At 31.7% G+C, this 12,427-nt stretch overlaps 4 protein-coding genes across 4 annotated transcripts; 3 read left to right on the forward strand and 1 right to left on the reverse strand.

The window, feature by feature from the left end:
• The first annotated feature begins 20 nt into the window (after window positions 1-20).
• LOC121114422 (uncharacterized) lies at window positions 21-2,135 on the forward strand. Its single transcript, XM_040708386.2, has 2 exons — window positions 21-617; window positions 755-2,135. Exons 1-2 carry the CDS (start codon window positions 377-379, stop codon window positions 1,516-1,518), a joined length of 1,005 nt encoding a protein of 334 aa, XP_040564320.1. The 5' UTR covers window positions 21-376; the 3' UTR covers window positions 1,519-2,135.
• A 1,491-nt stretch (window positions 2,136-3,626) lies between these two features.
• Window positions 3,627-5,453, forward strand: LOC121114420 (B-cell receptor-associated protein 31). The gene is made up of 6 exons (XM_040708385.2): window positions 3,627-3,900; window positions 3,960-4,160; window positions 4,318-4,400; window positions 4,552-4,619; window positions 4,684-4,850; window positions 4,912-5,453. The coding sequence occupies exons 2-6, from the start codon at window positions 3,968-3,970 to the stop codon at window positions 5,049-5,051; spliced, it is 651 nt and encodes a 216-aa protein (XP_040564319.1). The 5' UTR covers window positions 3,627-3,900; window positions 3,960-3,967; the 3' UTR covers window positions 5,052-5,453.
• Window positions 5,454-9,491: 4,038 nt separating this feature from the next.
• mge (translocase of outer mitochondrial membrane 22 homolog mge) lies at window positions 9,492-10,725 on the forward strand. The gene has a single exon (XM_040708383.2). The coding sequence runs from the start codon at window positions 9,867-9,869 to the stop codon at window positions 10,464-10,466; it is 600 nt and encodes a 199-aa protein (XP_040564317.1). The 5' UTR covers window positions 9,492-9,866; the 3' UTR covers window positions 10,467-10,725.
• Window positions 10,726-11,127: 402 nt separating this feature from the next.
• LOC121114419 (uncharacterized) lies at window positions 11,128-12,385 on the reverse strand. Its single transcript, XM_040708384.1, has 2 exons — window positions 11,860-12,385; window positions 11,128-11,790 (listed from the first exon to the last, which is right to left on the reverse strand). The coding sequence occupies exons 1-2, from the start codon at window positions 12,058-12,060 to the stop codon at window positions 11,440-11,442; spliced, it is 552 nt and encodes a 183-aa protein (XP_040564318.1). The 5' UTR covers window positions 12,061-12,385; the 3' UTR covers window positions 11,128-11,439.
• Between the last annotated feature and the right edge of the window lie 42 nt (window positions 12,386-12,427).

Genomic DNA, 12,427 nt, shown 5'->3' on the forward strand with positions numbered 1-12,427 from the left:
CGCCTCTTTCCCTTATAGTCTATTTAATTTGAAGGAAAGGCCTCTGTCGTCAGAGGTAAACAAAGTGGAAATCAATTTATGCAGGGACTACTAAGGAGAAGGACTAAAGACAGAATTGAGTCAGCTGTTGACTGGAGTTATTTTAGTTCATTACTCATTGTTATTTGTGACGTCATAAAAGTGAGGCAAAAAAGAATAAGAGGACTGCAGTCAGCAGTAGTCTTTGTTTTGTTTTCAGTCTTTTTCTAGAGACTAACTAGTAGTCCATGATTAATGTGATACTTTACTTATTGAATTTGGTCCATCAAGTTCAACTCATCTAGTCTAGTTTTTAGCTACTCCAGCTAGAATATCTATTTGTTCGAGTGGTCATAAAATGAATGAAGATGATGCAGAAGAGTTCTTTGACACTCTGGAGGCTCCTCTCAAGGAAACCTACAAGATCCCTAAGAAGAAATCCTCTTCCGATTTAAGCACTGAACTGCAAAGTCCATTGTCCAACTCTCAATTCCCTTCCTCGCCAAAGATAGGATATGGAGATCAACACAAGAGGAAGAAAAGTCTTCCCTTGCATTTTTATAACTATGGGGGAAACAAGGGGAAAAAGAATGGCTTAGGTGGGACATGTTATTCTCAATATTGATGTTATTATTCATTCATGTACTTGTACTAATTATTAATTAATCACTGTAAATGATATAACTTGATTAATTACAATCTCCTTACTCTTTTATTCTTTATGTATTTCCTTCAGATAAACTCGAGAAAGCCATTGACCCTCCCATCTCAGGAGGAGATTCTCCTCCCCCCATAAAGGAACTATATGGCCAAAAGTGGATTCAAGAGTTTTATACGGGATCCCTTCCAGATGAAGTCTTTGAAAATTGCACTGAAACACATTGTGGACTATGCGACATTTCCATTACATCGGACATGTCTGCTCAGACCCATTATGTTGGGAAGGCTCATTTAAAAAAAATCGACAACTTACTCAATCAAATCTATCTAACATTGGGCTCAGGAGCGGCAAAAATACCTCGACGCATCTCTCGATCAAAAATTCTACAGAAAGAAATACTAACTGGACAGTTTGTTAATCACTGTGACATGTGTAAAGTGAGTCTAAGCTCTCCCATTGTTTCTCTAAATCACTTTCAAGGTCAAAAACATCTCAAGGCCCTTAAAAAGTTAAAAGAGACTTCAAATTTGAATTCAAGTGTGAGGGACGTAAAGGAGGAGGATCCATCCAAAATGTTAACTAATGACTATTACTGTGAAGTGTGCAAAGCAGATTTGAAAAATCCTGTGTCTTTCAAGGAACATTTGTCTGGGAAACCTCATTTGATTAAGCTCAAACACTATATGGTTGAGATCTCTGGGAGTAATGCCTTCTACTGCAAAATTTGTTGTCTTGTTACTCCAAATAAGGCCTCTTTTGAGGCTCATTGTAAAGGGAAAAAACATCACAAAAAGGTTTTACAATCCAAAGATAATTCTCAATCTAATCTCATAAAATGAAATATTTATCATTCATATTAAGAAAGAAATGACATGTTATTTATTGAATTAATTATTTGTAAGTTTGTATTATGTAACTACATATGTTTCGTTGATTTATCAGTATTATAATTTATCATCGTTGTCTTTAATTTCTTTACCTATATCTATAATGTTATTTAGTAAGCTCTTCTTTCACTGAATATAAGATAATATGACGTGACGTTCTATCAACACTGTTAAACCTTAATATCTTATTAGGCGGAATTTTTTATATATTCAATTTACTCTATTCATATTTTATATCATTTAATATTTTTTACAACCTATGGGACTCACAAAAAAGGTAGTATAGGAAATTTCCGAATAATAATATGTATTTTTATCAATATGAAAAAAGTTCAATTTTAGAAAAATACATTGATCTAATAACTATTGGATAGTATTTTAACACTGCCATTTTTTAATCCCGTATATCGTTCCATTTGGCAATGCCACTTATTGATAAAATAACATGTTCTCAACTATTTACATAACTTAGTTAGTCTGTAATAATTAAGTACATATAGAATGCGGTTAGACGATTTTGAAAATATTTTGTTTTATTAATTTTATGCTAATAAATACTATTAAACTAATCCATATCTTAAACAAGCAGCTAATACTTTTTCAATTTGAGGATATAATTAAGAATGGGAAAATTGTCTAAATACTTGTGAGTGTAAATCAAATAGTAAAATATATCTTGGCAACTTAAATAGACGACATATATGCTGACAGAGATCACTATAAAAACTAAAGTTATCCCTGCTCGCTAATACATTTGAATTTTCGAAATAGGGAGAAGAAATTAATAAATATATTGCAAGTTTCCAACTTATACTTTATTTTAAATGTATGCTCATGATGATTCGACAATTTTCACATCCGTAGAAAATAATAGATTAATGTTAAAAATTAATCCGTGCTGGATTTGGAGGAGTGATTATACATAGAAAAAAATGTTACAGAGATATCTATATTTATTCATGGGTTATAACTCATAAATAAAGGTAAACACCCAACAGATGTAATGGCCGAATTTGAAGTTTTTATTTATCAAAGTAGTGAACATTGTTATTAAGGTACACTATATGTAAATGATAAAATAATCTCTGAATTTTAAAAAGAAATTTTGGATAAATACAATGTTTTCTTAATTTTTTACCTTATTTCATATCTAGTTAATGTTCATTCAATAGTTTTAAGGAAAAATCTGCTAAAAAAGGGAACAGAAAAATAAGTTAAATATTAGTGTTATTTCTATAATATTGTGTATCAGGGCCAGAATGAAAGATAAATTAAATATCATTGTTGGATGTACATCCTAATTTGAATCATACAAAGGTATTTAGGAATTCCCTCATCTGGTAATTTTCAGACTATGACTGATAAAATTTGTTGACATTTGCTAACCCAACCCATCATAATGATGTCCGCCTATTTCTTTGATTTTTTAAAAAGTTTTTTAATTATAGAGCGTTTTTATTGTCGTCATATATTGCCCATAATTGAAGGAGACACTTTGGGAGCTGAATGTTGATATTTTTAGTAGATAAAATGGACAATTTTCCAATAAATCTTGATAAAATTTCCTCCAATGGCTTTAAGAATGTATAACTGCATTGAATACTACTTGATGCCAATTTTTAACACTGATATTTGAGTATAATCAAAGTAATAGGTACGGAAAATCCCTATGAAATGTCTAAATTTGTACTATTAGGGACGATAAAAGTAGGATAATTAGAGATACAATTCTGTTATTTCGATTGTGATAGTTAATTTGTATCTAAAATATGAAAATAAGATTGTTTAACAGGTTTTAAATACATTTTAGGGTCTGATATACATATAATAAAACTAGGCAATAGAGGGATAGTTTTTTATAGACAGTTAGTCTTTTATTTCTTGGTCCCATTTTAACATACAATAGTTCGCTATTTTCCTCAATATTAATGAAAAAAAAATGTTTTCCTCAATATTAATGAAAAAAAAATGTTTTCCTCGTTACAAAACTTGGATGTTTAGACCCCCAAAATGGTCGACATCAACAATGCTGACGTTACGTGAAAACGCTTTATACCCCCACTAGTTATAAAAGCTCATCATTAGTAGTTGACGTGAATTAATTTTTTCTTATTATCAGACTTGGCATTTAAAAGGAGATAATAGAATTTAACGTAGAGTACGTAGCTATTTAGAGTGTAGTTCATACTTAATACAACTAAAAAGTAAGTATAAATGTACGCAACCTCTCATCTCACCTTGTGGTAGAGAACTAAAAGTAATTGTCGTCATCGTTCAGATATTCTTCTTTATTCTTGGAATTCATTCAAGTAGGCTATATTTCATCAGAAAGGGGTAATTGTCCATTGAAATGTAATTATCATTATAAATATTTAATAATTATTTATCTCTAGACATCAAGATGAGTTTACATTGGAATTTAATAGCTGGTTTTCTATATCTCGAAATCGGAGTGATTGCTCTTCTCCTATTCCCATTCATCTCCCCAAGAATATGGAGCAAATTCTTCAAGTCCAAGTTCCTTAAGGGGCTTGAAAACCAATTGGTCTACTATTTCTATGTCCTTCTCGCCATCCTTGTTCTATTCTTTTTAGGTAACTCATGTTTAATTAAGAATGACTAATCATTCATATATTTATCTATTACATTTCGCTTCTTTCATAACCTATGGCTATTTCATATTTCTTACTCCATATCTAATCTCCAAATTTATCTAAATATAATACTATAAAAATCCCTAATAAATTTCAGACGCAATCCGCGAAATGATTAAATACAATGATGAAAATACAATGGAAGGTCATGGAAAGGCTCATATGGATATACAAATGCAGGTATTCATTGTTTTTCATCCCGTCCCAAATCTCTTAGACTCTAGGAATTTAATGATATTTCATCGAATTCTTAGGTGTTGAACTGTTCCCCTGGAATAATTATCATAATATAAAAATAATAATATGTACCATTTTTTATAAAAAAAAAAAGAACCATTTAAGGCTATTCCGCTCTCAAAGAAATTTTTACATCAGTGGATTCTCCTTGTTTTTGTGCTTGTAAGTACATTATTTTATATTGGAGACACGAGACTTGATGGATTTACTTATAACATTTTTATAGGGTTATTCGTAGAATGGTTGGTCTACTCAGTCAAAATTCTATTCTTGAAGCTGAAAAATCTGCTGCCATGAAACAAGCAACCTCCGCTTCCAGAGCTGCTGAACAAATTATGTCCGGCGAAAGTGTAGATAGTGAATTGAAAAAAAAGTTGGAATCAACACTCGACGGTAAGTGAAATGAATGAATTATGAGTACCTTTTATAAATATTATCTTTACTAAATTAACAGAGTTGGAGAAGGCCAAAAAGGACGTTGAAGGAATGAAAACTCAGTCTAAGAATTTGACCGAAGAGTACGACAGATTGATGGAAGAAAAAGATAAGTTAGAAAGGAGATTGAGTACCATGGGAGATAAAAAAGATGATTAATTAATCAATATCTTCCCCAAACTTCTTTTTAATTGATCAAGTTGTCAATAAATATAACCTTAACTCTAATCTTGTAAGTTTTTTTGGATATGCGGAAATGGTGGAAGTCATCGCTTCGAAACCTCTATTTCAGTAAATTGTAAGAATTGAAGGTTTTTTATTAATCACCTATTATTCACTCTTGATATACATTCTAAAGTTATTTTTAAATATGCATATGTATATTTTTTTATTACTATTATGTATCTTGAGCTTCGTAATCTATATTCCCGGCTTCATTTCGTGATACTTATATTATATATTGTAAAGTTCTAAAAAAAATTAATTATCTTCTGTATTGAAACTATTTAATCATTTCTCATCGAATAAATATATGATATAATAAAAATTAAAATACTCTTATACTCCTAACTAATTACTTATACGAATAGAAAATGTTGAACTTGAAAGGTTTCTTACGTATTAAAGCAGGATTATCCATCGAATTTACGTCTTATATGTTGTAAGGATTTATTATAGATCTGTGGTGAAGTGGTTCGACTTTGAAAGGGGAGACCATCTGTAAATTTCTGCGCTCCTACACTAAAAATTTACAACAAAGAAAAAAAGTATATTTTTTAATTAACTCCATGTTAGCGTAATTTTGGATATCTGCTTACTTCCGAGCCCTCAGAATGTTTCTTAAAATATTTATTATCATAACCATCGATCGTAAACTAGAAGAAGGATCGCTTCGTTGAACTTATTATTTCTGGATATATAAATAATTTTATAAATGTTGCAAACCTGGTTATTGGAGTTATAGAATATCTGGGAGGACGAACATATATTCTGTGACAACTATAGCAATAACCATTAGGGCATAATTTCTTCAAATATATTTAATCTCTATTTGGGTCAATATTCTGCCACATAGAACTTCTTTTATTTTCCATTAAGAGGCAAGATCATAAAATTCCCTTTCCAAAACAATATTCAATTAAAAAAGAATAGTAAGGAATTGCTATACATTTTCTAAGTACAAAGCTTAATTCAATTTTGATCTTTTTAAATTCATTTTTGAGACTATAATATATATATCAAAGATAAAACGTGACGAAGGGATTGAAATGGTTATACCTTCAAACTTCAACAATTCTGCATATCAAAATCAAGAGGTTCTGTAATTTAAAATACAAATGGAGAAAAAACGACCCACAAAATAAATTTTGGAAGCACTTTAGTTATATATGCCTCCAAAATTTATTTTTTGTGGCGTTTTTTTTTCAATTTTGATGATAAATCTGACTTGGTAAACTCATGAAATTTGTACAATTATGTAGCTATAATATTTGTCGTAGTTGTAATTTTCTCCAAACATCACGTGGTATTTTTAGCAACTCTTTGGGATAATAATTGAAATCCCAAAAATTTGTACTTTAACAAAAAAGGATAGCTTGACTGTATTTATTCAGTTCAAAATCAAAGTAGATTTATTTTAAAGTGTTTATAGCGTAAATGTTCAAAATATTATCAAACTAATTATTTAAACTGATGAATTGGTCCTTCTAAAATAAATTAACAACTTCAGTTCGGGGTTGTACAAGATCGTTGTATAATAAGTTATATAATTAAGTAAAAATATGAAATTTTAGTCTTCGATTGATTTTTGGATCCTAATGTAACTAATTCATAAAGTCGGTAGAGTAAAGTGTATTTATACAATGAGTTAAATGGATTTGGAGTCGCAGAATTCAAATGGTTTGGATTTAGAGCCAAAACCACAAAAGATTATTCCAATTTATAAATTAAGAATAATTGATTCTTAGATATGTGTAGTTTTAATGAAATTTTTTATGTTTTTCATTATTTTAGGGACTGAGAATTTGAATTTAATTTCAAGAGTACGATTCAAATAGTTTCTGGAGGTTGGATCTATAATATTTAGAAATCCTTGGTCCGAATCTGCAGCTATTTTAAAATTTGTGACTCCAAATCGTAGATCAATATACAGATTCTCTGTGTTCCAAACCGATTCTGGTAAAAAATACATGTGACACTTCTGACTCCCGGCTCACTCATCAACCATAATTATTACTTCTTGGGAATTAGATGTACCTAGTTAGTAAAAATTAAATTATTTTGATCCTATTAAGCTCATGAATGGGAATATAGAAAATCGATACAGTCTGACTAATGTCTCCAATTGGTTCTATTTTGGCATCAAATATAAGAATCTTGTTCATCCCTATGAATTAATTACATTATAATAGTAGACATTCACTAAGTCTACTGCATTAATGTAAGGAAGTCTATGGCTAACTATAGATTTCCTTGATTAATGTGATATTTTATTAAAAGCGTAGAAATACAGTCTGTAATTCTGTTCTACTCTTTCTATTAATGGGGAAATATTTCATATTATTTGAATAAAACTTATTCAAATTCCAAATCCATTCAACTCCATGCGTAAATACATGCGACTTTACTAACTCTCGGATCAATTAATTGTAATTACTTACAACTAGATTTTTTTGTCTTTCTGAACTCTTGAATTGGGGATATCAGTAATTGTATGCCATTTTCTATCCCTAAAATACAAATAATCATTAATTATGAATTAATTACATTAATATTCAATGGAGGATATAATACTTCATATTATTTGAATGAAGTTTACTACATATAACATAATCATGTATAAAACCGATTTGAAGTTGACACTTGATTTTTGGAGGACAAATTCAATATTTAAAATGATTATTTATTGATTTTTTTAAAGTTTACTTTAGAAAACCCTTTAACATATATCTACTTTGATTTTGAGTTGTATACATTGGCTCATTTTTGCTCAAAAACAATATTTTAGGATTTTAAATATCATACTAAAATGGAAGGCTTGCTTAAAATACCACGTGATGTTGAGAGAAAATTACAACTACGCGACTAATATTTTCCTTATAATTGTACAAAGTTCACCAAGTAGGATTTTATTAATTTATCATCAAAAATAATGTTTTTCACCACAACATGTTGCGTGATTAGAGCTTGGGGTATCCGGAATAAGTTGGCCCGTACGTCATACTTTCTTTTTCTATCTCGAAATTAGAGATAACAACAGATGAAAGTTGAAACTAAATTCTCGCAACCTTTTAATAATAAGGAAATGACTTCGGTACATCAAGTGAAGGAACACGAAGTGAAGAATATTTGACGGATGAAGGAAAGGATTGCGAGTTATTTTATTCGATAATTTTTAAAAAAATTAATAAAAAGTATGAAAGAACCTCATATCGGATATTGACTCATAATGTCGTCAAGAATTAAATAAAAAGAACTAATATCCTTGAGACACTTCCTCCACATATACTCGTAGAGAGATGTCTAAAAAAGTTCTCTAGAGGTATTCATTACTTCTAACTGTCTGAGCATCATATCCTTGAGATGACTCCACAAAGACTCAATCGTCTGAGTATGAGCTCCAATTAATGGATCAACAAAGTTATACTTATGCACAACAGTAAAGTGTACCATATATAACTCATTCCCAAGGTTGTGATAGGCTGCCCAATCGTCAGAAATGAATGTTGTTCCCAGTAAAAAACAAATACTTATTCGAACAATTGTGATGGTAAGCGTTACTATAATAAAATTTGATTTGTTCATATTTTTTAAATAAGTGACTTCATTTAAATGACATTATTAATAATAGACGTGTTAATTTTTTAGTTATTGCTTATTTACTATCATTGTATAGTTGTTAGTTATAGAAATATACAGTAAAAGCTCTTATGATTGTATAATTACTTCTACCTGTAACTTATTCCAACAATTATGATCGATAGAATCATAACAAAATAAAAATGATAATTAATGTAATATAATATTAAGACTTATTATTAGGTACCAAATAATTAAGTATGAATAAGGATCATGATTATAGACTGTAAACTAAAGGTAAAAATACTCCAATTAGGCTTTGAATTCAGTCTTATCCGAGTTTATTGATGAACAAGAAGAAAAAAAAGCTACTACGAATCCCACGCAAAGTATTCCTGAAAGTAATTCAACTGTCATGATTCATGATAGATATAAGAAAATATCGTTATGTCTAACATAATTAGATATGATTTCCTCCAGCCTCATCCCTCAGTTAACGGATGGCCTCCGAGAGAACCCCTACCCTATCCTCTTTCAAATACTCTATATGAGCTAAATTCCAAATTTCCTCCACACAACTTCTATTTAATTTCGTGACCCTTCCGAGTGCAAATTATCCGAATAACTAGAGAAAGTTAAGATCCATATCTTTATCCGTCAAAATATTATTCTCTTCACTTCGCGTTCCTTCGCATAACGTACCGAAGTTATTTACGTGTTAAAAGGTTGTGAGAGTTTAATTTCAACTTTCCTCTGTCGCTGTCTCCAATCTCGAGATAGAAAGAGAAAGTATGACATACGAACAAACTTATACAGGATACCCAGAGCTTGTGTCCTCCAGATAGTTTTAGAACTCATTGAATTGATGTTTCTATTTCTTTCAGTTTTGTGAACGTTGATTTGGTTGAAGCTCTGAGCACTTTTCAACCATGATTTGTACTATACCAAGTAGACTATAGGCAATAGTACTTCCATAGTTAGCAGAATTGGCCGAAAATTGGCTAACTAGCTACCAACTGATTTTGGGTATTTTTTGGCTTTTGTTATTGTATGAGAGGTTGCGTGGTGTAATATAGGCAAGGTAACGGCGTGAGATCTCATTTTTTTTGTGCCCCGGCTGTCTGTAAATTAAAGATCCTCTACTCTCACGACTCAAAGTGAATTGATCCCAACATTATGTCTATTATTACGGAAGATGAGAAATACGAAGATAATGACTCCATTATTGAGGTGAATGAAGATGAGGAAGACATTCCTGGTCCATCTGACTCTAGTCCTGAGATCCTGGAGATTCCTTCCTCGGATAGCCCTGAACTCTTAAAAAGAGAGGAAGAAGTGGAAGAAGTAGAAGAAGTGAAGCGTTCTTCTCCTCCTCTTGTTGCTCCTGCTGCGCCTCCAACCCATGAACCCTCTTCAGCAGAGAATATCTCAAGTATGTCGCTCGCAAAGGTATCTGAGGCCAAAGAGGATGAAGACGAGGACGAGGAGGACGACTTTGACGATGAGAGCCTCGTTGAAAGAATCGTAGCTTTGACTGAGATGTTCCCCGCCGGAGTTGTTCTGGCCTCCTCCAACCTCTGCTCCTTCAGCGTCAATGCCGCTAAATGGATGTTGACTATGAGCAAAGTTGTGTCTTGGGGCGTGTTCTCATCCGCTGGAATTACTTTCTTACCCATTATCATCGAATCAGAGCGATCGCGGATCATTGAGGCGGAAAAACAACAGCAAAGACAAATACTGCTAGGGCCTGGTGCTGCCGTCTCTGGAGTTGTTTAATTTATCTCTTCCTTCCTTCCTTCATTCGATTAGTTTCTCTAGAACCAATTCAAATTTTATCATCTCTGTGGATTCATTTTTCCATTGCTTTGTATAGGAATGGCCACATAGAACTTAGTTTGTATGTGAAGTGGTGGCCCTCCTTTCCTGGATTAATTAAAAACCTGATTGATCGTATTGTTTTTATAAAATATGTTAAAAATGTCATATGTTTATGTCAGGAATGCATTGTATCAAATTATACATACCCATACACTTTCGTGATCCTTTTTAGTGAGCCGTTATTCATTATTATTTAAATATAAATACATTCGTCTCTCAACATGTATGCAATGTGGATGTAGTCTCCTTCAGTAATACGTAATGTATTCTACTTCATTTACCTTAGGTTTATTAGACCCATATTCATTCTTCTGCATCTTTTTATTATATCATTGCAAAATATGCGCATTATTACGAATTTCCTTCCTAAGCGAATCATAATTCATGATAAATACTATGAAAAATCATATAGGGAGAACAAAATAGTTGCCTTGTAATGGATAACCCTTTGCTCCCGTTTAGTAGCTAACATTGAAAATAGTTTATTGAGCTAAAAGGTGGAATTAGTTTACCTTAACTCCGCTTATTCTGTAATAGGTTTTTAAGTGAAGTAAATATATTTATACTGAGACATGATATATTTTGTATTAATATATAGTATGTATAATATAATATGAAACATGGGGAAATGAAAAACCTGTTTCATTCAATGCCTAAATACAAAGTGGCAAAATTAGGATTTTCTCAAGACCAGTAGAGGAAGTGTAACAAACAATCAAATTTAATAAATGGCCCAGTGGTTTTAAGGGTAATACAAATTCTTACCCGAGATACTTATAGATCAAATGTACAATGAAGTCTTTTTTATATTTTATAATTAGAACATATTTAATTATGGTTTGTGTACATGATAATAATAATAAGAGAAAAATTAATGGGTAGCCTCAACGTGGCCCACCATATATTTTTGGTCTCCACGCCTTCTATCCTCGGTGGACACTCTGCGAATATCTGATGAAAATAATTTGGATCGTTTAAAATCAAGAGCAGTCTTTGAGGCATGGGTTTTGATCTTGTTTTGATCTCTGGATGAACGAACGTGAAAGTCTGTAGACCTTGTAATCAGAATGGGCTCTTGGGTATCTTGTACAAAGCGAGTGATTTTATTAGGATGTTTGATGGTTGGAGAAGGAGATGACTCTGTTTGAGAGGGCGACTCGAGCTCTCCCGTAGAAGGGAGGTCATCCAACACGCTGCTCTCCAGCAATTTTCGTTTGGAGGCCTAATTATAAATAAAAGGTGTAGAAAAATTAATAATGATGAAGGAATAAGGTCAAATGATGTGTTCTACCTCTTTTTGATCTTTGTAAAACTTGTCTTTCTTTCGACGGATCTCCTTGAGACGAACCTTCTCTTGCTTTACGATCTTTTCAGCTGTTTTTAGAGCGTTAAGAGCCTTTTCTTTGGATGCACTAAAACTGATATCCTCAGGAGATTCGTTTTCAGAGTCATTTTCTGATTGAGGCTCGGCTTGAACTTCCTCCTCTGACATGATGATGATGAGACGTAGTGGATTGATATATGATAATTGATAAGGAACCGAATAGAATTAATGAAGGGCACGACGTGTATTTCTTTTGTATTGATTGTGCAAAGAGTAGCATAAAATCCTAGCTCTGTCACTCAACCTCGTCAGCCACAAACCCATTCAAAATATATTGGATCGTGTCTACGCATGAATCAGGTATGGATGTCACAAATTAGCCATAAATATCATCAACAGAGTACATGGAACTAAGTGGATTTAATGTCAATTCAATTTAATTCCTCAATTGTAAGGATATAAGCTCGATAAATAATTAAATCTATTCGGTCACTGAATATTGATTTTCATTTTTTCCTTTTTGTGACGTAGATTT

The sequence above is a fragment of the Lepeophtheirus salmonis genome, chromosome 3 (assembly GCF_016086655.4).
Source record: "Lepeophtheirus salmonis chromosome 3, UVic_Lsal_1.4, whole genome shotgun sequence".
Classification (NCBI taxonomy): domain Eukaryota; kingdom Metazoa; phylum Arthropoda; class Copepoda; order Siphonostomatoida; family Caligidae; genus Lepeophtheirus; species Lepeophtheirus salmonis.

What these genes read in the sequence shown, in the direction of transcription:
- LOC121114420 (XM_040708385.2), top strand. Translation starts at nt 3,968, where the DNA reads ATGAGTTTACATTGGAATTTAATAGCTGGTTTTCTATATCTCGAAATC. An exon ending in ATATGGATATACAAATGCAG is followed by an intron (nt 4,401 to 4,551) that starts GTATTCATTGTT and finishes AAAAAAAAAAAG; the next exon opens with AACCATTTAAGGCTATTCCG. An exon ending in TTCTCCTTGTTTTTGTGCTT is followed by an intron (nt 4,620 to 4,683) that starts GTAAGTACATTA and finishes ACATTTTTATAG; the next exon opens with GGTTATTCGTAGAATGGTTG.
- LOC121114419 (XM_040708384.1), bottom strand. Translation starts at nt 12,060, where the DNA reads ATGTCAGAGGAGGAAGTTCAAGCCGAGCCTCAATCAGAAAATGACTCT. An exon ending in TTTACAAAGATCAAAAAGAG is followed by an intron (nt 11,791 to 11,859) that starts GTAGAACACATC and finishes ATTTATAATTAG; the next exon opens with GCCTCCAAACGAAAATTGCT.
- mge (XM_040708383.2), top strand. Translation starts at nt 9,867, where the DNA reads ATGTCTATTATTACGGAAGATGAGAAATACGAAGATAATGACTCCATT.
- LOC121114422 (XM_040708386.2), top strand. Translation starts at nt 377, where the DNA reads ATGAATGAAGATGATGCAGAAGAGTTCTTTGACACTCTGGAGGCTCCT. An exon ending in GGGGAAAAAGAATGGCTTAG is followed by an intron (nt 618 to 754) that starts GTGGGACATGTT and finishes TATTTCCTTCAG; the next exon opens with ATAAACTCGAGAAAGCCATT.